We start from the raw sequence: 23228 nt of genomic DNA, 5'->3' as shown, positions 1-23228 counted from the left end.
TTCACGCGACACGCGAGCGTGTTGGAAGCGTTTCTAGGCAAAATAGCATAGGAAAAGATGTTTATATGCCATTTTGACACAAATACATATTAATAAATGACATTTTTCATGTTTGAAAGTCTTTAGGTTAACATACATGCAGATATAGGCCTACTACAACATAATTATCGATTTGAAATATTAAACCTGTCAATACAGAACGAAATATTCTGTAGCCTAGTTTGCCGTCAATACCATAGATATGTATGGTCAATAGGCTACTGCCGACGTTGTCTTTTCTGTATCAATAGACAATCTATTTATATTTAACATGGAGTATAGGGCTTCCCAGCAGCAGCAGCGCCGCGTCAGACACGCTTCTGGTGTGCAAAGACAGAGAAAACGCCAGGCAGCCGCCCCGCGGCTGACACGCAGCAGAAACGCCACGCTTGCAGTGTGTCTCCGGCCTAAGGCAATGTAACACTTTAATGATCGACAGCAAAATAGAGAGAGCTTTGGTGAGAACGAAACACATATTTAATTACTACATTAGTCATTTATCGCTGGAAATTACATCAGAAGGGGAAAATATTGGTTAAAAACATACATTTACACACAAACTGACCTGCAAACGCAACTTTCGGACGCCATCTTATTTATCAAGCTCAACTGTCACTGAATGGAAAGCACAGGATTGTGGGATACCAAAGGCAGCGAAGGATACATGTATGCTGCCTTCAAAAATCGATCAGATGAAGGTCTCTCAGGAGACAGGAAGTGAAGCAAACATTAGATTCGGACATTGCTTGATGCCTTCCTGCCTTGAAATGTGTCCTCCGAAGGTAGCATTTTCCAAGATTCGGAAGCAGCCTACATTGTCATTGGGACACCCCTCCATATCATTGAATTCAGGTGTCCCAATCAAATAAATGAATTGCTCATACATACATTAGCTAATGTTGACAAATGAAACCTTGTTGTAAAGTGTTGCTGTTATTATGATGGAAGCACATATGGAGTGGGTCTTACCTCGAGTCAGTGGGGATGGAGAATTGTTCAGAAGAAGATGTGTTGCTTGTGTTTGAGTGGCAGATTGTAATTGCTCTACAGATGTCTGCATGCTCACAAACCCTATCATTCCACTGCAGGCAAACGAGGCTGCGGAAAGCTGAATAAACGCACAGTCACAAACAGGCTAATTAGCACAGTCATTTTCAGACTGCCTAATTTCCTATTGATGATAATAGCAGTAATTAAGAGGGCTTGATTCTTTAATGCAATTTAATCACTTCTAGATGAGGGGCCTCTTGAGGCTTAGCACAAACAAACCCCCTAAAAATACATTATTGATCCACTTAGACAGTGTCCTCCTGACAGTCCTTTGTGAAAACAATAGCACTGGGTTTTTGGCACAGACAAATTATGGCTTAGCTATTATACAGCATTTTTCACTAGCTTTTTTACCAATTCAAGGAATAGATGGATGTAGCCATCCAGCCATTTTGTGATGTTCAGAATGGGCTAGAAATTGCATTTATTCTCTATATATGTTGGGGTTAGGCTTCTGTAATGTGATGTATTTTCTAAATTGATTGTATTGTGAAAAATGGGCATCATATATCAGATGGTAGTCATGTGGTTGGATATGGTGTTGAAAAAGTAAGATGTGGAGATCAGATGTCAGATGTGGAGATGCTACATTTTAAGTCCGATGTGGTGATGCTACATTTTGATGAAAGATCATGATGACAAGGATGTCTATTTGCTGGAATATTTTGCAGTGTAATGAGGAATTATAATGAAATGACTTCATTTATATGTAGTTGTCAATGCCAAAAAATTGTTGTGTCTGTGGCTTTAGAGGCATTTGATGTGACTCAGAGCAAAATCAAAATTCACATCCTCACTCAGACCGGCATTCATTTTGTATATCTCGGCTTGTCTAGACTCATTTTTGTGCCCGGGTCTGGGGCAGGAAGAGCTTACGCAGCTTTTCCTTGCCTGAGCCACTTTGTGCCACTCACAACGTCAGACCGAGAGAAAGCTCACAATCACACAGACAGCGATGTTAGAGCTCAGGCCCAGACCTTGCAAAAACTGACAACTGCTGTTGCAGTTCAAGTTTCATCTTTTGCTTTGACAGTGTTTAGTTGTTTTTTAGACTTTTTTTATGAAGCTTTTCTAGACAAAATCATAAAATCATGAAGAGTTAGCTGGAAAAAACACTGTGTCACGACTGAGAGGGTAAAAGGAGGAGGAGACTTCATAACACCCAATTATTCGTGAATACTTTAGCTTTCACACACTTTTTAGGCTTGATATTTTAGCAGCAGGAAGATGAGATGTTGCATGTTTATCAAAGCACATTTAATTTGGACTTGTGAAGCCCGACAATGAGACCGTTTTTATTGTTGTAACCAGGGCTTGCCATTTAAGGCCGGGAGGTGAAACACTCAGTTTCAGTCAATCTCATGTCAATCTTGAGTACCTATAGAGTAGTATTGCATCCTTCATGTCTCCGAAAAGTCTTTAGTTTTATTATATTTATAAAAGAAATATGGGCTGTACCGAGTCTTTCCGGAAAAGAACAGAGCGGCTGGAGGCGTATCGTGTGGGCGGAGCTAAAGAATGACTAGTGCACAAAGAGGTGACGTCCTCAAGCGTGGAGAAGAATACGCTACCCAGATTCAACTAATACATATATGATCCAGAATCAGATCCGCAGGATGAAATAAATTGAACAGGAGACGCAACAACAGCAGGACGTCCGTCTCTGTGGTATGTACTGTTTTTAGTGACCTGTCAACATTTGTGTGTCTTTACTCGCAGTTTATGAGGAGATGATTCGGTTTATGGACTATTGTATGCGACTAAACCTTAGCAGTAGCAAGCAAAACGGTTTTGCACATCAGACTAGTGTAACGTTATACAGAGAACAGCAATTTGTGAGAACGCTAGGTTTATGTTTTGGTGGTTTTACAATAAACAAACTGACACCTATAGTGGTCAGCTAAACAAATGTATTTAAACACACACCATAGATCGCATGCTCCATTGATGAATTAACTAACGTTATACACGATCGTGTTTTTTACTGATGTTTACTTACACGACGATAGCCGACAGCATAGACATTTGAAGCAGTTTTACTCACCGCCTGCTTCTAAAGCACGACCACGAACCTTTATCGCTGGGACCGCTCCGTCAAAAACACACTTCTTTCGTAACTGTTGATTTTGTGATGTCCTGTGACAACAGTGACCATGGAGATCCACTTTTGCGACACGACCGAAGCGTATGTTGTGACGCTTCCCGTAATTTCTGCATTCAAATCGGTTCAAATGCAGCGCTGCCTTCCCGGAATGCTGTGCTGAAGCCGCTTGATGTCACCCAGAGGAATAAAGTGGAGCGCAGCGCGACAGACGTGTTGCACGGACTAGTGGATCTGCTGCACCCTGAGAGCAGTGTTTATGGGCGTCGTGCATCTAGTCACACGCGCGCGCACACCTTTCTGGGAGAAGAGCCCGTACGGCCCATACAAGGACCTTCTGCTCTGTCGACGTCAAGCCGACCCATACTCGAAAAAAACTCTCCGAAACTTGTGAGAAACCGGAAGGTGTATTTTTGACACAGAAACCCTTAACACCCTCCAAATGCGGGTGGATTTCAGCAGTGGAGTGTAAAATTCACTCCTACTAGCCACTTAGGCGGGTAGACTTTTATATATTATATATACATTTAAAAATTTTAGTCTTTTAAAAAGGCATCTGAAATAATAAACTAAGTGCAATCAATACTGAGATATTTGAAATGCTTCCAGGATTCATTTTCCACAGAATAGATACACAATACCAACTGCTCTCTCTCTCTCTCTCTTTTGTTATTTGTGATTATTGCGCTTAAATAGTGAATTGCACACCACTGTTCCATTCCTTCCTAACATAAGCAGTTGAAAAAGAAAACACGTGTACCAGTATAATGGATCTGTGTGTCTGGTCTTAAAGTGACAGCAGCCTAATATACCTGCTGCCAAATTATGAGATATTATTAAAAATGTCTACACTATATTGCCAAAAGTATTGGAACACCCCTCCAAATCATTAAATTCAGGTGTTCCAATCACCTCCATGGCCACATGTATAAATTCAAGCACCTAGGCATGCAAACGCTTCTACAAACATTTGTGAAAGAATTTGTAAAGAATTTCCTCACAACCACATATTCAACAACTGTTAGTGGTGTTATAAAAAAGTATAAGAAATTGGGAACAACAGCAACAGGCCACCTAAAATCACTCTGTCTGGGAATCCAATGGATGAGTCTGGGTTTGGAAGTTGACAGGAGAACAATACTTGCCTGACTGCATTGTGCCGAATGTAAAGTTTGGTGTAAAGTTAGGTGGAGGGGGGATTATGGTGTGGGGTTGTTTTTCAAGGCTTGGGCTTGGCCCCTTAGTTCCAGTAAAAGAAACCCTTAAGGGTTTAGCATACCAAGACATGTTGGACAATTTCATGCTCCCAACTTTGTAGGGACGGTTTGGGAATGGCCCCTTCCTGTTCCAACATGACCACAACCAGTGCACTAAGCAAGGTCCATAAAACAATCGATTAAGAACAGGATCTCATTAAAGCTAATGTGCATGAGACATTTCAAAACTTTTGCCAATAAAGTCTATATGGCAGTTTTTCACCATGGTATTAATATTACAGTGAAACAGCTGAGTGGCTTTAGAAAACTAAGGGCTTGAATACATAGGATAATTGTATTAACTGGAACAAAAACAGGTGCATAACTAATCAGAAACCATAGAAACAAACAAGCTAAGGCAACCCAGAACAGGGAACTGAATGAAACAAAATATTAATACTCACACTAGAAAGAGCAAATATATTAACTGGATCTGTTTGAAAAATAATGTCATTTGAGCTGAAGATGCTACATTAATTATCTTTGTCATCAAAATTGCTGATTTGGCAAAAAGTTTCAAGTATTTCGTTTATTTCCCTATTTAAGTTGAAGAAGTTGTGTTTGCATGACTTGTTTCTGGATGTTTTATTCCGCCCACACTACTTGTCAGGCTAAAAATGCAGTACTTTAAAGGAATATCCTATTAGGGGTGATTAACAGTGCACAAACAGTATTATAATAGTTTCTCCAGAAACACTAATGAGCTACTTCAGTGAAACCTTCAAGGAAATGTGATCCCACACTTCAGGCTGCTGCTTATGACAGTTAATCCTAATTGAAAAATAATGACAATTTAGTGAGGGCAAGGAACGATGCATTTGTTTTTCCTCACGGTTAAATGTTTTTTATATATATATTTTTAATGATTCTATTGAAACATTATCAAGCGCTATACCAGTTTAATCTGTTCGTAACAAAAATGGTTCGCAACAATTTAGGTAAATTTTTTGGAAGTAATTTCTATATATGATATTGCAGTTTAACTATTTGCACTCTTAACTAATTGTAGCAGATAAGAATGACCATTTTAGCCATTAAATAAGCATTGCCTGTCTTGACATTTTTCTAATGCTCTGTCAGAAATTTACCCAATCTCCAGGAGAGCCCTGCACACCCAAACCAGATTTGTTTCCATGGCAGGATTTACCGCTTCTGCTATTGGCATTACGAATAAATCGGCCTCATATATCTGTTGCATTATTATACTGTGGCAGCTTTGAAACCCTCATGAAACATGAAGCACATGGCGACTCTTTTCACAGTGGAGGATTTGATCAAAGATCAGATTACTGAATGCCCCTCTGGTGGACTGTTGCATCCCTGTTTATCTTTATCCAGGGGAATTCGACCAAGCCGGAGCAGTGCTTAAAATACAGAAGCAGATTAAAACTAACCCCTGATCTTAAATTGAGGAGCTGTAACAGTGATAAAAGAAGAGTATTACCCAGTGACTGACTACTGTAACAGAATGTGAGGCCTTATCTGCCTCGTCTGGCTGGTACATAATGCAACCGAGGAGCAGGGAAAATAGGATTGGAAAAAAAAGAAGCATTGTTGTGCTACAGATGCTGCTGAGCCTTGCTCAAAAAGGATTCTGATGTAATCCATTGTACGGAGTAGGGCTGGGCAATATACTGAAGCTAAAAAATCTTGATATTTTTCGGCCTTTTAATGATATACACAGTATCTTAATATTTATTGAATGCATATGTTTTGAAATGGCTTAAAGGGAAAGTTCACAAGATTAACACCATTAGCAATATATTTAGAAAAATGTCTGTTTTTGTTTTGTTTTGTTCATACAATCAAAAGTAAATGGGCTCCAGTGTTGTTTGAACCCCAGTTGTGTTCAAAATATATTTTATTGTATGTGTATATAGAAGAAAGTCAGTTTCACAGGTTTGGATCGGCAGAAGTATGAGTAATTTGTAAGGGTGGATCGCCTACAGTCGTTCAAGCTTCTTTGCGGGGTTGCCCAATGAATACATTTTTTTGTGTGTGTCAGCATGATTGTTAAAAACTGTACATTTTCGCGTCTATTACCAACATCTACTGCAACTTATACCAACAACTGAAATAAGCGCAGTTACAATAGTAAAATATGTCAAATATAATGTATATGTGTCAAATAATATCAAAGTCAAAACTGAATAGCACATGATTTGTAATAGAAAGAATTTAATGACAAAATCTGGTTATGGTTACACTTAAAATAGTTACAAAATATATGTATGAGCTGATAAAAATGTTTATACCATTAATCGTACCCAACAATGAATAGAATGTTACCAGAGAGAGAGAGAGAGAGAGAGAGAGAGAGAGAGAGAGAGAGAGAGAGAGAGAGAGAGAGAGAGAGAGAAGAAGCAACGAAGAGAAGAGCCATAGAGAAGGCCCCCAAGAAGAGAGAGAGCCAGAGAATAAAGGAGACAGAGCAACAGTTACAACCTTCTTTTTATCTCTTACCTGACCATGTGACTGAAATCCTATTGTGAGTCTTTCAAACTGACCAATCAGACCAAACTTCCGCCACTGTACTAAAGCTGTGACACACATTTGGCCAACAGGTCTTTAGCATTTCTTTGTCTTTATGAATTCCAAATGGCCCTTCTGATCATGAAGATGGGGGCTGAAAACAGTAAAGCAAATTGCTTTGTTCAATTTCAAATATCAAATAGCTTCTTCTTTTTTCAATTCTACAAACTGCAACAAAAACATTTTTGGTGTACTATCCTTTTAAAAGTTTGTTTTAAACATACCTTCATACTGTTAAAGTCAAGCAAGCAAGACTTCGTATCGTTATGCAAGTTCCCACTTTTTTTTTTACAGGAATAATTCACCCAAAAATGAAAATGACACCATGATTTACTCACCCTCAAGCCATGTGTATGACCTTCTTCTTTCAGACGACTACACTCTGTTATAATATAAAAAATATCCTGGTTAATCCAAGCATTATAATGGCAGTGAATGGCAGCCCCAAAAAAAGTGCATCCACCCATCATAAAAGTAATCTAGGTTAATTAAGGTTAATAAAGACCTTCTGAAGCAAAATGATGGGTTTGTGCAAGAAAAAATATCCATGTTTAACATGTTATAATGTAAAATATCTAGCTTCCACCAGACTGCCTTCTGTTTTTGCTTAAAAAGGACGCAGCGTAAGCGTTTTGAACTATGAGAGGCGTTACATTTTCTGTGTAAGTTGGATATGGATATAAATATGGATATTTTTCTTACACAAACCCATCGATTTACTTTAGAAGACCTTTTTTAACCCCCTGGAGCTATAGGGATTAATGGACGGATGGACAGACAGATGGATGGAAGGATGGACTTTTTTCGGCTTCAAATTTTGGGCTGCCATTCACTGTCATTATAAAGCTTGGACCAGGACATGTTCTAATATAACTCTGATTGTGTTTGTATGAAAGAAGACTGTCATAGAATGGCTTAAGAGTGAGTAAATCATGGAGTAATTTTCACTTTTGGGTAAACTATTGCTTTAATACATGAATAAATGCCATGTGGAGACTAAGTTTGAGTTTTAAATTGATTCCATTTGAACTGATACATAAAATGTCTCAAGCTTCCCATTCTTATGCAGTTTTGTGAATTGTTGCATTGCATTGCAGATTGTTTTGTGAACCAGTCAATGTATTGGAGCTTTATAAAGATGTCATTGAAGGATGGAGCTGTTAAAAACTAAATTGGGCTTCCAGCTTGTGTGAAACCCAGCGCTGTTACTCATTTCACATGCAAAGAAGATGTGTGCTCTCAAAAATACAGCCACATACAGCTTACAGCCACAGCACAGCAGTAAAAATGGCCTGCTTCATTTTAAGGGTCAGACTCCGAGAGAGTGGAAAATGCTGATAAAGCCTTGACTAAAACAGTCTATGATACTCGGAGGAAAAATAAAATGCTACAAAAGTGTAGAAAACATCCTGTATAAGACTTTTTTTGTTGTTGCCGTAAACAGGGAAATGTAAAGTGAAGTGTTTGAATCAACGTGTGCAGGTGACCTAGACTAAACCCAGCCTGATCTGCTGGTGATTTGATTTGGCCCGGCAACTCAGTCTGGAAACCTGTAGACTTGGCTGAAGACTCCTGCTTCTGTTAGACTTTTGCGGGAACCAATCACAGACCGGCTTATCCACCTGGCACGTTATTGGCGGGTTTAACACAAGCCTGCAGTCTCCCTCTCATTTACTGAAGCTTTCGCGCATCGATCGCCCCCCGGTGACCGGTCCCAGTATAGCCGCCCCTCTGTGTTTTCTAATGGACGCGAGGCAAACTAAGTAATAAAATTACACTTCAAAAAATTTTCCCCAAAGTTAGTTTATATCACTGAAGGCAGTTATCATCACGATGATTTCATTTCAGGTGTTCGTTTTAAAAATAAGTTTAGTTTGAGTTAGTTATTTGATGCTATAAAAACGGGGTGTGTGACGTCATGATTGACAGCTGAGACTGACGGCTTCTCTGAGTGAAGTTGTCACTGAGGCACTAACGGACTTTTTTCGAAATTTTTGGGAGCAGATTAGAGCTTTAGCTTTAATTTCTACATTTCCATAACTGTTTATTTTACACCAACATAATTAATTGTTCTGCATCTGCGAGAGTGTGGGCGGGCTTTTGATATCGCAGCTGTACTTCCTGCTCTACTTCCTGCGCTCTACTGCGCAACTCCGGTCCCGAAATCGCTACTGCGCAGACTCGGTCCCAAGATGTCAGCGCCGTGCACCCACCGCCTGAAAGCTTCAAATATGGCAAGCGGAAACGGATGATGTCGAGTCGTCCATATTTTTTTACGGTCTATGGTTTAACACGATGACGGATAGAGAAACGATGGGTCGTTGCCTGTTGATCACACCTCTTGTGGTTTGATTAGTTGAAGGACTATTTAATTGCGTACAGAGTTATTCAAATGATGCTCGTTTATCACGCCTCTTGTGCAGTAGAAATGCAGAGAACTCCCCAGACCAATGTTCAGTTTACAGTTGGGTCTTTGTTTAAAGTGCTCTTCATCCACCTGTTTCTTTAATCAGATAACATGTTAGTCTCATGTTCTTGCACTGAGTGTCCTCTGTCCTGGTAATAATCAGTTTGTTTGTTTGATGTCTTAGATGTCCTGAAGCCCCACGGCCAGAGTCAGTGCGACCCTGTCTGCTGCCCTGTAAGAGAGACTGTATAGTCACACCCTTCAGTGAATGGACAGAGTGTCCCACATCCTGTGAAGGAGGTACTCTATCTATCTATCTATCTATCTATCTATCTATCTATCTATCTATCTATCTATCTATCTATCTATCTATCTATCTATCTATCTATCTATCTATCTATCTATCGTTCTATCTATCGTTCTATCTATCATTCTATCTATCTATCTATCGTTCTATCTATCTATCTATCGTTCTATCTATCTATCTATCGTTCTATCTATCTATCGTTCTATCTATCTATCTATCGTTCTGTCTATCTATCGTTCTATCTATCGTTCTATCTATCTATCGTTCTATCTATCATTCTATCTATCGTTCTATCTATCGTTCTATCTATCGTTCTATCTATCTATCTATCTATCTATCTATCTATCTATCTATCTATCTATCTATCTATCTATCTATCTATCTATCTATCTATCTATCTATCTATCTAACAGGTCTGAATGGGCAGAAGAGTAAACAGTTTCGCTATCGAGTGGTCATCCAGATGCCAGCTAATGGAGGTCAGGAGTGTCCTGATGTTCTTAATGAAGAGAAAGATTGTGCGACTCCATCTGTCTGTCCGGGTTACAGGTACCTTTTCACCTCAGTGCTGTTTTAAGGCAAAGTCCTTTTGTGGTTTAATAAACTACATAAAAAAGAGAGACCAAATATTCTATTATTCTGTTTTGTATTTTTACACTATGTAATGTTCTATTATAGCCAAGTATACATTTAAAGGTGCACTATGTAACTTTTTTTAATCTGCTAAAGGTCGCCTGTTTGAAACAAAGCCGTAGTTTGATGATGCCAAGCGTGAGCGCAGAATCAAGGGGAGGGGTGGTCTTTACCTCACAGCCGGTGGAAAAGAATCGGGATAGGACTCGGGCAGAAATCATGTTCATGGACGCAATTAATAACATACTGTAGTGTGAAGCAGAGCAGGACCAAGTGTTGTGGGAGCTCAGCAAGGCCGCTAGAGTGATTGTTAATGAGGCGAGCGCGACACATGCCTCGTGAGCAGGGACCTTTGTTATGCCACGGTCGCCAGCACCATTTCTGCCTATTCCGGTCAGGAGTAGCGCAGGTAACACAGCTCTGTTTATCATGTTAGATACATCTGAGTGTGTTGAAAATGATGTTATGACGTTACTTCGCTGGGCAGCTGCTATTACACTTGTTGCACATTGCAGTGAGAGTAAAGAGTTTCTGCAAAATAAAAGCGGAAACCGAGGGTAACGTAGCTATGACGCAATTGTCAAGCAACTCTCTCACACGTCCCGGTTCATTGGTTAAAATAGCTATTTTCTCACGATTTAAAAATAGCTGGAAACATTTGGGATATTGTAATTCCTCAACTGAACAAAATATATATATATAACATTGGCCTATAGTGTTTTTTTTTAAGTTTTACTGTTTGTTTGTTTTTTACATAGTGTACCTTTAATAGTGCTTTATACAGTTTTACATTTATTCCAAAATAATAAATGAAAGCTGGAAATAGTTTGAACTAATTTTTATTTGTGAACTATTGTTCAGCTTTTCTTTAATAGTGTACTTATTTTCAGCAGTCAACAAGCTTGTACACACTGGTCACAAACACGAAGATGTACCTTTAATTTCACCAAGCTGATTGCTCACAAAAAAAACCTCAGTCGTCATGTTTTCAGGCCACTTCAAGTTTAATTTTGACGTGATATAAAGCAGTGATATCTATGAGTTGTTTACTTACTTATTAATTAGTCTTCCTATTAATGCCATGCTCATCTTCCTTCGGGCCGATACCAGAACACGCACGAAAACAAGAGGCGGGATTTATCGCACAAACCAATCATAACGGCTCATATCCAATCATAGCACGATGGAGCCTCCTCTCATGTGACTTTTTCCCATTCATTTCTATCACTCCACACAAAACTCAGCGCATGTTTTAGGGTGTCAGTATTAAAGGGTTAGTTCACCCAAAAATGAAAATTCTGTCAATAATTACTCACCCTAATGTCGTTCCACAACCGTAAGACCTCCGTTCATCTTCGGAAAACAGTTTGAGATATTTTATATTTAGTCCCAGAGCTTTCTGTTCCTCCATTGAATGTATGTACGGTATACTGTCCATGTCCAGAAAGGGAATAAAAAACATCATCAGAGTACATTGTAAAAAAAAAAAAAGGCACATTTTGAACTTTTGCAGTACAATAGACTTGGGTGTTTAAGTTATTTCAACTTAAATTATGTTAAACTGACTTAAAAAAAATTAGTTACATCTTCTATAACTAATAAAAACAAGTTTAACATTTCTTAGCTTATATTGATGAGTTAAAGGGGTACTTCAGCGCTGGGAAGATGAATCTGTATTTAAACTGGGTCATTAATGTAGTAGAAATGTGAAATTATTTTTTAATTTGGTGCTTTCTAGACTGAGAAAAGACAGAAAATGTATTTTTGTCTAATGGGGATGAAAGACTACAATTCCCAGAATGCTTCGCTGCCCTGTGAGGCCATTCACAAAGCCACCGCTACTGGATTACAGAGACTGAGTTCCTACAATTGAATACTGAACGTGTCTGTTCAATATAACGATCAAGTTGCCGCGTGAGTTTCACAGCTGACTCAGATTACATTTAACGTCATAAATGATTTGATGAGCTCTCGTGGTGAGAGCTGAGGTAATCGCGACCACATTCGCGGCATACATTCACAACGCGTTTTCAGTTCATGCCTTTGGAAGCTTAACTTTCATAGAAATTAATTTGAGAAGTTAAAACACTTACATTGCTTAGCATCCGTTTAAATTAATGCCTGTAGCTGAGCTGAGCTGTAAGTGTGATCTCCATTCCCCATGCACGAGTTGAAAACATGGGAAATGGCTCCCTCTGCTGGCTGTAGTCTTTAGCCTCTGGGCAATCATTCCTCTCGTGACGCAAATATCGTCAATTTGCGTCACGAGAGCAATTTTCTTAACATCTTAAGACACATCTTTTCCAATTGCACTTGACCAATACAGAATAGCACTTACTGATCACCACAGCAACGACCAAAAGCGCACACTCCTGGATCATATCTACGTCTCTCATCCGGATTTGTGCCTTCAGGCGGGTATGTTACATAGTTATCATAACTATCAAAATCCAGTGTTCTGTATTTTGCGTACGTAAGTTTTTGTTGTAGATGGCTATTGCTGCGCGTTTAGCTAGAATACAAAACCAACCCATTGGGCCACTGAATCTGCATTAACGACAACAGCTGGGGCAACAGCCTTAGTCCTAATGGGTTGTTATCATAGCTATCAAAATCCAGTGTTCGGCATTTTGTGTACTTGAGTTTTTGTTGTAGATGTCTATTTAAAAAAAAAAATAAAATAAAAAAAAAAAAATTTGTGTACTGTGCTAATTAATTGAGATTTCTTACAGCTCTTACAGGTTGTTGGCCTTGTCTGTTTCGTTGCTTCTATTACTCTCCCCTTTTTTGTAAGTCGCTTTGGATAAAAGCGTCTGCTAAATGATTAAATGTAAATGTAAATAAATCTCTCGTCTCAGGGGGATATGAGAGGGGGGAGCACGATCATTTGAATATACTCCAGGTTTTCTACTGATACAAAGCCATATGTTAATCGCTGAAGTAACCCTTTAAAACAATGTAAAAAAAAACATATGTTGTCATAACTTATTGAACATATAATTTTTTACAGTGTTATCCACATGTGACATCAGTTAGTTCATTAGAATCTCTCGAAGCATCGAAAATACATTTTGGTCCAAAAATAACAAAAACTATGACTTTATTCAGCATTGTCTTCTCTTCCTTGTTTATTTTCAATCCGCAAACAAAGATTCCAATGGTTATGAATCAGTGTATCGATTCATGATTCGGATCACCAATGTCACGTGATTTCAGCAGTTTGACAGTTTGGAGAGAAAAAAACAGACTACCCAAAAATAAAGATTCTGTCATTGTTTATTCGACGACTTGTCATTCAAAACATGTATGCAGTACATTTGGATAATTGGATAAAAATGGATAATTCTGATGAAAAGAAGTCAAGTAAAACTGATATCAGATTGTGGACTGCTTAATTCAAATGAGTTCATTTTCAAAGGCAGTGGGTTTGCTGATATTTTTTAGTCCGCTAATTAGGATTGACAGTGTGCTAACTGATCCACCTCTGCTGATAATTATAATGATGTCCCTTTGAATTTGCAGGTGGAAAACGCATAAGTGGCGTAAATGTCAGCTGGTCCCATGGAGCATCCGCAGAGACAGTAAAGGAGCTCAGGAGAACTGTGGAGCTGGAGTCCAAACTAGAGGTTCGTGAACGGTCACGTTTAACATTAACCTTCTGACCTCTGACCTTTCACCTAACCTCCCTCTTAAACACTCACCAACGGTGTTTGGCACACTGCACAACAGTTACCTGTGTCTTATTCACTAATATTCACTAAATCGAGAATTGCAGCATGCAGACTGTGTTCAGCGCAGATTTTGTGCAGATTTGCATAATCCTTTAATCAGATGATAAAGAAACTCAGACAGTGTGTGCATTCTTAGTGAATTCCTCATTGTGTCCAGATACTGTGTTTCTGTAGCTGTCAAATAACCATATTACCATTGTTTTGGTTCATTATCTGATCTAAGATCTTATTGCTTTCCTTCAGAATGGGAAAGAATGTAGAGTTTGCATTCTACTTAGTTTTCTTGTTGAAGTCAGCAAAGTATTTTCATAATCGTTTTGTCCACTGTTGTTTTAGGTTCTTTTTTTTGTTACCTCTTTTCTTTATTTTTCTGGCTCTTTTAGACATTCCCTTCATTCATAAGGCAGTGGAAGACTTTGTTATGAATTATACTGGTATATATATTGGTCTGACAAAGGCTTCCATCACACTAGACTTCACATTTGCCCTTCAGTGCATGTCAGGAGCAGAAGCAATCCTTCAAACTCTTGATCTGATTGCTCTTGACAGTATGGAAGGCCATCTTTGTGTTGCCGTCATCACTCTATTGAACTCTGTAGTGCCCAAAGTTTGACCTCATGGCTCCTGTTTACTTGTCCGCACATCACTTCCAGCGTGACTGTGCATCTTAATAGATCACACAGCCTCACTGGAATGACAACAACTTGACAGGCCTGTCTTTACAGATGTAGTACTATCTCAACTGCTCATGTTGGACTCATTGTAGCTGATTATTCATAGATTAATTTTACGGTGATCTTAATAGTGGTGCATATATTTTTTTGGAACATATCATTATTGGGTGCTCGTTTTTTATTATTATTTTAATTATATAATGTATAATGTGTTAATATGTATATTTTGTTTCATTTAAAAAAAGCTTTCCTTTAAAGCTCATCATTTCAGTGCTTAAAAGATATAAAACAAGTTTTTTTTTTTTTTTTTTTTCACACTGTACATTACACTGTACAACGCTTCAGACCGTGTGTAGATCATTAAAAAAGGGGTCAATGTCTTTTTGGATACAAAAAAAGTATAATTGCACAAAAAAGCCTCCAAATGCTATATAAAATGTGCTTTGTTTTTTAAATCATAATAATAATTGAGAACAAATAGGGGGAAATAATTGAATTATATTAAAACTACAGAAGTATAATGCATAATTTAAACTGGTTTCTGATCAAAGTGAACAGCATGACTCTCTCTCTCTCTCTCTCTAGCCTGTTCTATAAATAACCATCCTCTGTTCACCTGCATCTTTTTTCTCAGTGTCTGGTGCTGTGCCACATCCTCTCTGTAATCAGTAGGAGTCTCACCGCTGTGTTTCTGTGTGTGATCTGCAGCTATCTCATGTAGGCAGCTGGATGGTACAGTGGCTGATGTTGTTCAGTGTCTGAAGTTTGCCAGCAGCATGCCTGATATGAGCCAGCCCTGCCAGTTACCGTGCCGAGACGACTGCCAGCTCACCAACTGGTCCAAGTTCTCTCCCTGCAGCTCGGACTGTGTAGGGGTCCGTACTCGGAGGAGAGCTCTCGTGGGTAATTACTAATTAGGACATATGCATCATTATCTGTGGTTTGAACTCAGGAGGTTGCAGATTCGATCCCTGTTAGGAGTGAGGTATTAATGTACCATTAGTTTCCAAGAGCAAAGCACTGAACCAGAGATAGCATAAATGCTAAATGACTTCTAGCACAAGATTCTAGGGTAATGGGATGATACACCTATAAGGCATAACATTATAACATTATGGTGAAGTGAATTACACTGATTATGTCTTCATCACGGCACCTGTTAGTGGGTGGGATATATAAGAGAGCACATGAAGCTTTTGTCCTCAAATTTGATGTGTAAGAAGCAGGAAAAATGGACAAGCTTAAGGATTAGAGCGAGTTTGACAAGGGCCAAATTGTGATGGATAGACGACTGGGTCAGAGCATCTCCAAAACTGCAGCTCTTGTGAGGTATTCCCGGTCTGCATTGGTCAGTATCTATCAAAAGTGCTCCAAGGAAGGAACCGTGGAGAACCGGCCACAGGGTCATGGCTCATTGATGCACGTGTCGTGGGAGCGAAGGCTGGTCCATGTGGTCCGATCAAAAAAACAAAAGACAAGCTATTGTAGCTCAAATTGCTCAAGAAGTTAATGCTGGTTCTGTTTCACTATAAGAAGAAGGCAAGCCGGCAGAAGCAGTGTGATGCTTTGGCCAATGTTTTGATAGGAAAACCTGCCATCCATGTGGATGTTACTTTGACTCATACCACCTACCTAAGCATTATTTCAGACCATGTACACCCTTACATGGAAACTGCTGGCTGTGACCTCTTTCAGCAGGATAATGCTCCTGCCACAAAGGCAAAAATGGTTCAGGAATGGTTTGAGGAGCACAACAACGAGTTTGAGGTGTTGACTTGGCCTCCAAATTCCCCAGATCTCAGTCCAATCGAGCATCTGTGGGATGAACAAACAAGCCCGATCCATAGAGGCCCACCTCACAACTTACAGGACTTAAAGGATCTTCTGCTAACATCTTGGTGCCAGGAGTCCATGCCTCGATGGGTCAGGCTGTTCTGGCAGAAAAATGGGACCAACGCAATATTACGTCATAATGTTATGCCTGATCAGTGTATATTATAATAATGTCTATGTACTTTGATTATTTAAAATGTATTTCTTATATGAAAAAAAATTAATGACTGATGAAATAAAAACTGTATCATGAATATTAGATAAATCCCCCAGTTGTTATCTATTACCAGCACAACATGCTTTTGCTTCATATTATGTCCAAAAATCCCGTATAACTCTAAGACACAACGAGTCTGGCAGGAGGTTTAGAGTTGACCTCAGTGCTCATGACTCATTCATTTGTGAGCTTAATTATTGCCGTAATCAACACTTGCTTCCTTTGATTACAGGAAAAAGCAAGAAGAAGGATAAGTGTAAGAACAGCCAGATGTACCCGCTGAGCGAGACCCAGTACTGCCCCTGTGACAAATACAACGCTCAGCCAGTGGGCAACTGGTCTGACTGCATCTTGCCCGAGGGCCGTGTGGAAAGCACTCTGGGCATGAAGGTACAGGGAGACATTAAGGAGTGTGGGCAGGGCTACCGCTTCCAGGCCATGGTGTGTTACGACCAGGATAACAGGCTCGTGGAGACTTCACGCTGCAACAGTCATGGTAAGAAGTTCATCATGTAAGTCTCACCATAGAGTTGACGTCATTACGAGCATTAGGACGTAATTATAGTTAGCCGTCATTGCTAAGTAGCCTTCCTAGACTACGCTAAACTAATTTATGTTCATTAGTCAAGCCATGTTAAAAACTCCCTTCCTGTGAAGAAATGACTCTTAAGTCCTTGCAGACTAGGCACGGTCCCCCCCTCAGATTTTGGAATTTTACAATTTTTGATATTTTTGAATTTGATATTTAAAATGTCTTGTTTAAAATGTAAATGTTTATTCTAGTTTAAAGCATGATTACTGTGGGTATAAACATTGGTTTTCAAAAAAATGGCAAAATTATTTTATTAATTTATTTTATTTTATTTATTTACATTTTTTACCAGTCGTAATATAGCATTTTAGCATTGTAATTACTTTTTAGCAATAGTTTTATTTTATTTTTATTTAAGATAATGGTGCATAATGATCAACATAAATGTATTTATTTAAATTGAATAAAAAAGGTTTGCATGGCCATAGAAAATAATAAAAAATTAATTCTTAAAAGTCATGCTTTTATATCTTAAAGCATAATTATTGTGTAAAAAAAGTTGTATACAATAAATTATGATTTAAAAAAAACATGTCTCATCATGCATCAAACATGAAATCATTCTAAATTTCAGTCACACTTACAGCAGATAATTTACTCAATTTGTTAGTCAAATCTTTGTGTCTTATTTTGGCTAGTAACAGCCCACTTAGACAGAAACAGGGCATTTATTTTATACAATGTTTAGGGGCAGGTGATTTCACATCTACATTTGATCATGTGCTGTGTCATCCCTATTAATTTGTCATTGCCTGCAACTTCCTCTCTCTAGTGACCTCTCGTCTCTGTCTTCATCTGATCTCCTCTCTCTGTTAGTGAAGCGTTTGGTGCATTGCTCACTTAATCTTGTTATTTAGATGACGAGCAGGCTGGTAAGAGCGCCAGGCGCTGCTCGGTTGACTTTGCCCTCTGCCCGAATGGCTGTTTCGCCCTGCTGATCAGGTGTAGGTATAAATCTCGGCCCTCGTTAAAGACTGCATGCTGGCCGTGGGACTGGGCCTAATCAGAGATGACATTAACCACTGACAGATACTCTCGCTTTTATAGCACACGGCCCACGTGGGGTTGGGAATTGAGAACGGGTTCTTATTCAGGACCGAATCCTTTTAAAAAAATATTACGCACAAATGATTTTCATGACATCAATGTCATAATTAAACACTGGAATATAAATAATCTCTATATAATGTACATAATCTTTGCTAATATTTTGATAAATATTTTTATATTCTTTGTTTATCAAACAAGTACATTTTATATTTATGTATCTATATATTTCTATTTATTATTATTTTATTTTGTATCTATATTAAAAATTAGAAATGCTTATATGTATTCACTATTATAATTTTATATATATATTTTCTCTTTATATAGAAATAAAAAGTAAATATACATATTATATAAATGTTGACATGTAAAAATGTGTAAAATCTTCAAAAGCTTTGGTGACTACATAAAACCAGTCACTTGCTAGTTAACTGGTACCTTTATTAGGAAATGCAATATTATACTTGATTTAATTTGAACTCTGACCCTACGGTCTGACCTTAATTTTAGTCACTATTAAACAGAAATCATCTAGTAAAGAAAACCTGCTGCAACTCATGATGCTATATGAGATATTTAAAGAGTTATGCTTGACTGGGAAAACGTCAACAGTAAATACTGCTAATAATGATGATTTGATGTTGATCAGCAGCCCATGTTTAAAAACTGTGAAATGAGAGTTGTCAAATGATAAGGAAGTAAGAGCTTAAAATAATATTGGCAAAAGGCTCAAATGTTGTATTATTCAGTTACTTCCTCTGCTTCATTTCCCAGGAGTTCAAAGACTTGTGAATTGAACTCCACAACTGATTTAAGTCAAATGAATTGCCAGAAAACATCACTGCATCACAAATGCCCTCTCAGGGAAGTTTCACCACTTCATGGGCTTCATGGATCATCATGTGGCTCTTAAAGCTCCTCAGATTCGTGATGTCATCTGCAAATCCCTCTTCATCTTTCATTATCTTTTTTCTTCAATCTCATTACTCACTCTGTCAAAAGCTTTGTTCCAAAACCCAGTGAGCTGCTACGTAGGTTGCATTTTAAGTTATCGCCAAAGGCAGCATTGCATATATCCTTCACGGAAAACACAATCCCACAGTGCATAGCAACAGCCTCAGTGGGAAAAAAAAATCATTTTAAATATAGTGATGTCATTCATGAAATACCGCACACATGCTGACAAAGACAATGAAATCCAGTAAAAAAAATTGACTACTTTACTCAATATGTATTTGTGCTGTGTTTTTATGCTTATTAGAGTTAAACGTCATGTAGAACATCCCTAATCGGTCATTTGTGACACTCCATCTCAGTCTTAGAAGGCAGCTCACTATGTTTTGGAACGGAGCCATTCGCTCTCTTTCGCTGGGGTAATCAATAAAGTTCCTCTTAATTGAAAGCTCTGTCTAGCATGCTGCCTTAGGCTACTCATCATTAAATGCTCTTATATCTCTTCTCTAAAAAAAAGGGCTAAAAATAAATGTTTATTTTTAAATTGTTATTTAACGCAACAGATACAACATTACTGCATAGCATTTACTTTTGCTTGGACATACTCTAGCGGTCAACAGTTTGGTCTCAGTGTTTTTTTTTTTTTTTTATACAGAAATTAACATTTTTATAGAGAAACTATTCATTAAATTGGTGAAAAGCAACATTAAAGATGTAGTGTTTCAGTTATTTCTATTTCAAATAAACCATATGTACCTTTATTTGTTTCTTAATACAAAACATGAAGCAGCAGAACTATTTTCAGCATTGAGGATACTTATAAATGTTTGTTGCACAGCAAATCAGCATATTAGAATGATTTCTGAAGGATAATGTGACACTTAAGACTGGAGTAATTTAGCTTTGCATCACAGGAATAAATTATATTTTAAAATATAATTAAAACTATTATACTATGTTATTTTAAATTTTTATAATATTTCACAACATTACTGTTTTAACTGTATTTTTTATCAAATAAATGTTGAGCATTAGAGCCTTCTTTCAAAAGCTTATTTTTAAAATCTTTTTAAAAACTTTTAAACGGTCCCGAAACTGATCTGGAATTCAATGTTAACATGTTTTTAACATGAATGTTTAATGTTGTATTTACAAGCTTCAAAGACTAGTGCATTTCTGATGTTCATGCTTTGCCCTTAACAGCCTGGATTCAAAAGATTAGTTGACTAAAACGTATTAGTGGGGTCCTATAATGCTTCTTTTTACAAGATACAAAAAATTCCCCCAAGTGTGCATGTGAAGTTTTAGCTCAAAATACTCCACACTTTTATAGTGTGTTAAATTGTCACTTTTTTAAAGTAAGCAAAAACTTATTTTCTAGAAGAGGGCGGAGCTTCAAGTTAGCAGCTCCAATTACCTCACACAGACACGCACTGAAAATGTCTAAAACTATTCAGCCTTATATTCTCAAACCAAGTCGGACAATGATTGAGAGACTCAAGAAGAAGTGACAACATGCAGCAGGACATTTCTGAATGGTTAGTTGAGTTTAGTTTAACTTATGTTGTATTTCACTTGTTACGCGCTGTATTTCAATAAATGTGAAAAGACGGAAGCGACAGCTTGAGCAGACTCCCAAATGTAATACAACAACTCTACCTCTTCTCAGCACGGCCTCATCCCCATGCCGTGGTAATGGTTTATGTAAATTTTAGGGTTTGTGATGTCACTAACCTGTGAATAAACTTGTAGTCCCTACCACCCATTTGTCGTAGTCCTTAAAAAGCATTTTTTTAAAGTAATTATCTCTCTTTGCTTTGAATGTTGTAACCAAAAAACTAGTCCATTGTGTATGGCTTGTGTGCTATATTGCATGTGATCAGGAACAGACCATTTTTTTCTATTCCTTAAAGCTTTCAGAGTAAGAAACTGTGAAACTAACTTGTTTTTCTTTGATGACTCACCCTTTGGATCGTGTGTGTTGCCATTTAATGTTGCCCAGGGTCAGGGCTCGGACAGGATGTGGATTGTTTTGAAGGAATGAGGTCACTACGGGCACAAAAGAATAACACAAGTGCCATGTTTGGTGAAGGCCAGTGGCGTCCTGCCACCTCTGAACCGGCTGTAGGGACACAGAGCGCTGCATGTTGGGTCGAGTGGTCGGTGCACGCGCGGCTAGTGGGGGCTTGCTTTCTGCTCCTGTTTACTCTGTAACAGGACCAACATGTCTTAACACTGAGGGGCAGAGGAGATGGGAGAGCTGTTTTATACAGATCCATTGTGACTGTGCAGGGTATTTCGGGTCACGGCAGTATCTCCCCCCTCGGGAACCGACTCTCCTCCTGCCCGTCACGGCCATGTCAGATCCTGGTTAATCTTTCGGGCAGGCATCCACGAGGGAGAAGAAACTGTGAAACTCACCCTAGTCCTCTCTGATTAATTGCTTTGATTTTTCAATAAGAAGCCCCGCTAGGTGAATGTTTCACGGCTTGTGTTCGAACTGCTTGTTAGTTGCACAAGATGTGACAAGTTTGGAATATCTGGTAGAGAGGTGACATTATTATACATTTTGTATTCTTATAATTTATTAAAATTATTCTATTATAATTGTATAAAGCGAATTGTCAATATATATATATATACAAAAAAAAATCTGTTGATTTCAGGATGAATATCATATATGAAATATGAATTCAAATATGAATTCTTTTGTGAAATTCATTTTTAACATTGTGTCTCTTCATTAGATTGTTCTGACGCATCATACTGATTCTGTCATTAGCACCATACAATTTCACACAGAGTCCAAAATTAACACTCACCAAGTGCCAAATGCTTGTAATAATTTTTTTGGCGAGGAACGCAACAAATAAAACTGGCCAGTTGGTTGCTTTAGTAAATAAATACAAGGTTGAACTTACAGTTTTTCATATCAAAACAAGCAAGTACACTATATGACCAAAAGTTTTGGGACACCTGCCTTTATATGCACAGGGACTATAATGACATCCATTTCTTAATCTGTAGGGTTTAATATGGAGTTGGCCCACCCTTTGCAGCTATAACAGCTTCAACTCTTCTGGGAAGACTCTCAGGTTTAGGAGTTTGTTAATGGGAATGTTGACCATTCTTCTAGAAGCGCATTAATGAGGTCAGGCACTGATGTTGAATGAGAAGGCCTCGCAGTCTCCGCTCTAATTCATCCCAAAGGTGTTCTATCATTTTGAGGTCAGGACTCAAATTCATCCACACCAAACTCGCTCATCCATGTCTTTATGGACCTAGCTTTGTGCACTGATGTGCAGTCATGTTGGAACAGGAAGGGGCAATCCCAATCCCTGTCCACAAAGTTGGGAGCATGAAATTGTCTAAAATGTTTTGGTATGCTGAAGCATTAGGAGTTCCTGTATTAAGCATTAAGAGTTCCTTTCACTGGAATTAAGGAACCAAGTCTAACCCCTGAAAAACAACCCCATACCATAACCCTGCCTCCACCAAACTTTACATTAACCACAATGCAGTCGGGCTAGTACCATTCTCCTGGCACCGGCAAACCCAGAGTCCATCGGATTGCGAGCAGCGTGATTCGTCACTCCAGAGAACACGTCTCCACTGCTCTAGAGTCTAGTGGTGGCATGCCTTACACCACTGCATCCAACACCATTTCATGAAGGTCTCGAGTGAGTCAGTCAGTCAGACAGACAGAATTTGTGCTCTGCATCACCCTTCCAGGTGCACAAACACAGCAGTGAGTATTGGACACAAAACATAAAGAGAAGCCTTTTTTTATTATTAGCAATTGGGCGTTAGGAACCTTCATCAAGGGTACCTCACTTGTGGGTAACAAGAGTG

The 23228-nt window shown here is 38.4% G+C and overlaps 1 protein-coding gene across 1 annotated transcript in view; it reads left to right on the top strand.

Annotated features, from left to right (window-relative positions):
• The window catches only part of thsd7ab (thrombospondin, type I, domain containing 7Ab), a 177804-nt gene that overhangs the window by 120104 nt on the left and 34472 nt on the right, over nt 1-23228 (top strand). The window contains exons 10-14 of the mRNA XM_067447927.1: nt 9570-9685; nt 10106-10241; nt 13848-13951; nt 15439-15633; nt 17013-17276. Of these exons, the coding sequence (XP_067304028.1) occupies nt 9570-9685; nt 10106-10241; nt 13848-13951; nt 15439-15633; nt 17013-17276 (815 nt within the window). The remainder of the gene's footprint in view (nt 1-9569; nt 9686-10105; nt 10242-13847; nt 13952-15438; nt 15634-17012; nt 17277-23228) is intronic.

This window comes from Pseudorasbora parva, chromosome 7 (assembly GCF_024679245.1).
Source record: "Pseudorasbora parva isolate DD20220531a chromosome 7, ASM2467924v1, whole genome shotgun sequence".
In the NCBI taxonomy this organism is placed as follows: Eukaryota; Metazoa; Chordata; class Actinopteri; order Cypriniformes; family Gobionidae; genus Pseudorasbora; species Pseudorasbora parva.
The sequence above is the reverse complement of the archived record's forward strand: the minus strand, read 5'-3'. Positions and strand labels throughout refer to the sequence as shown.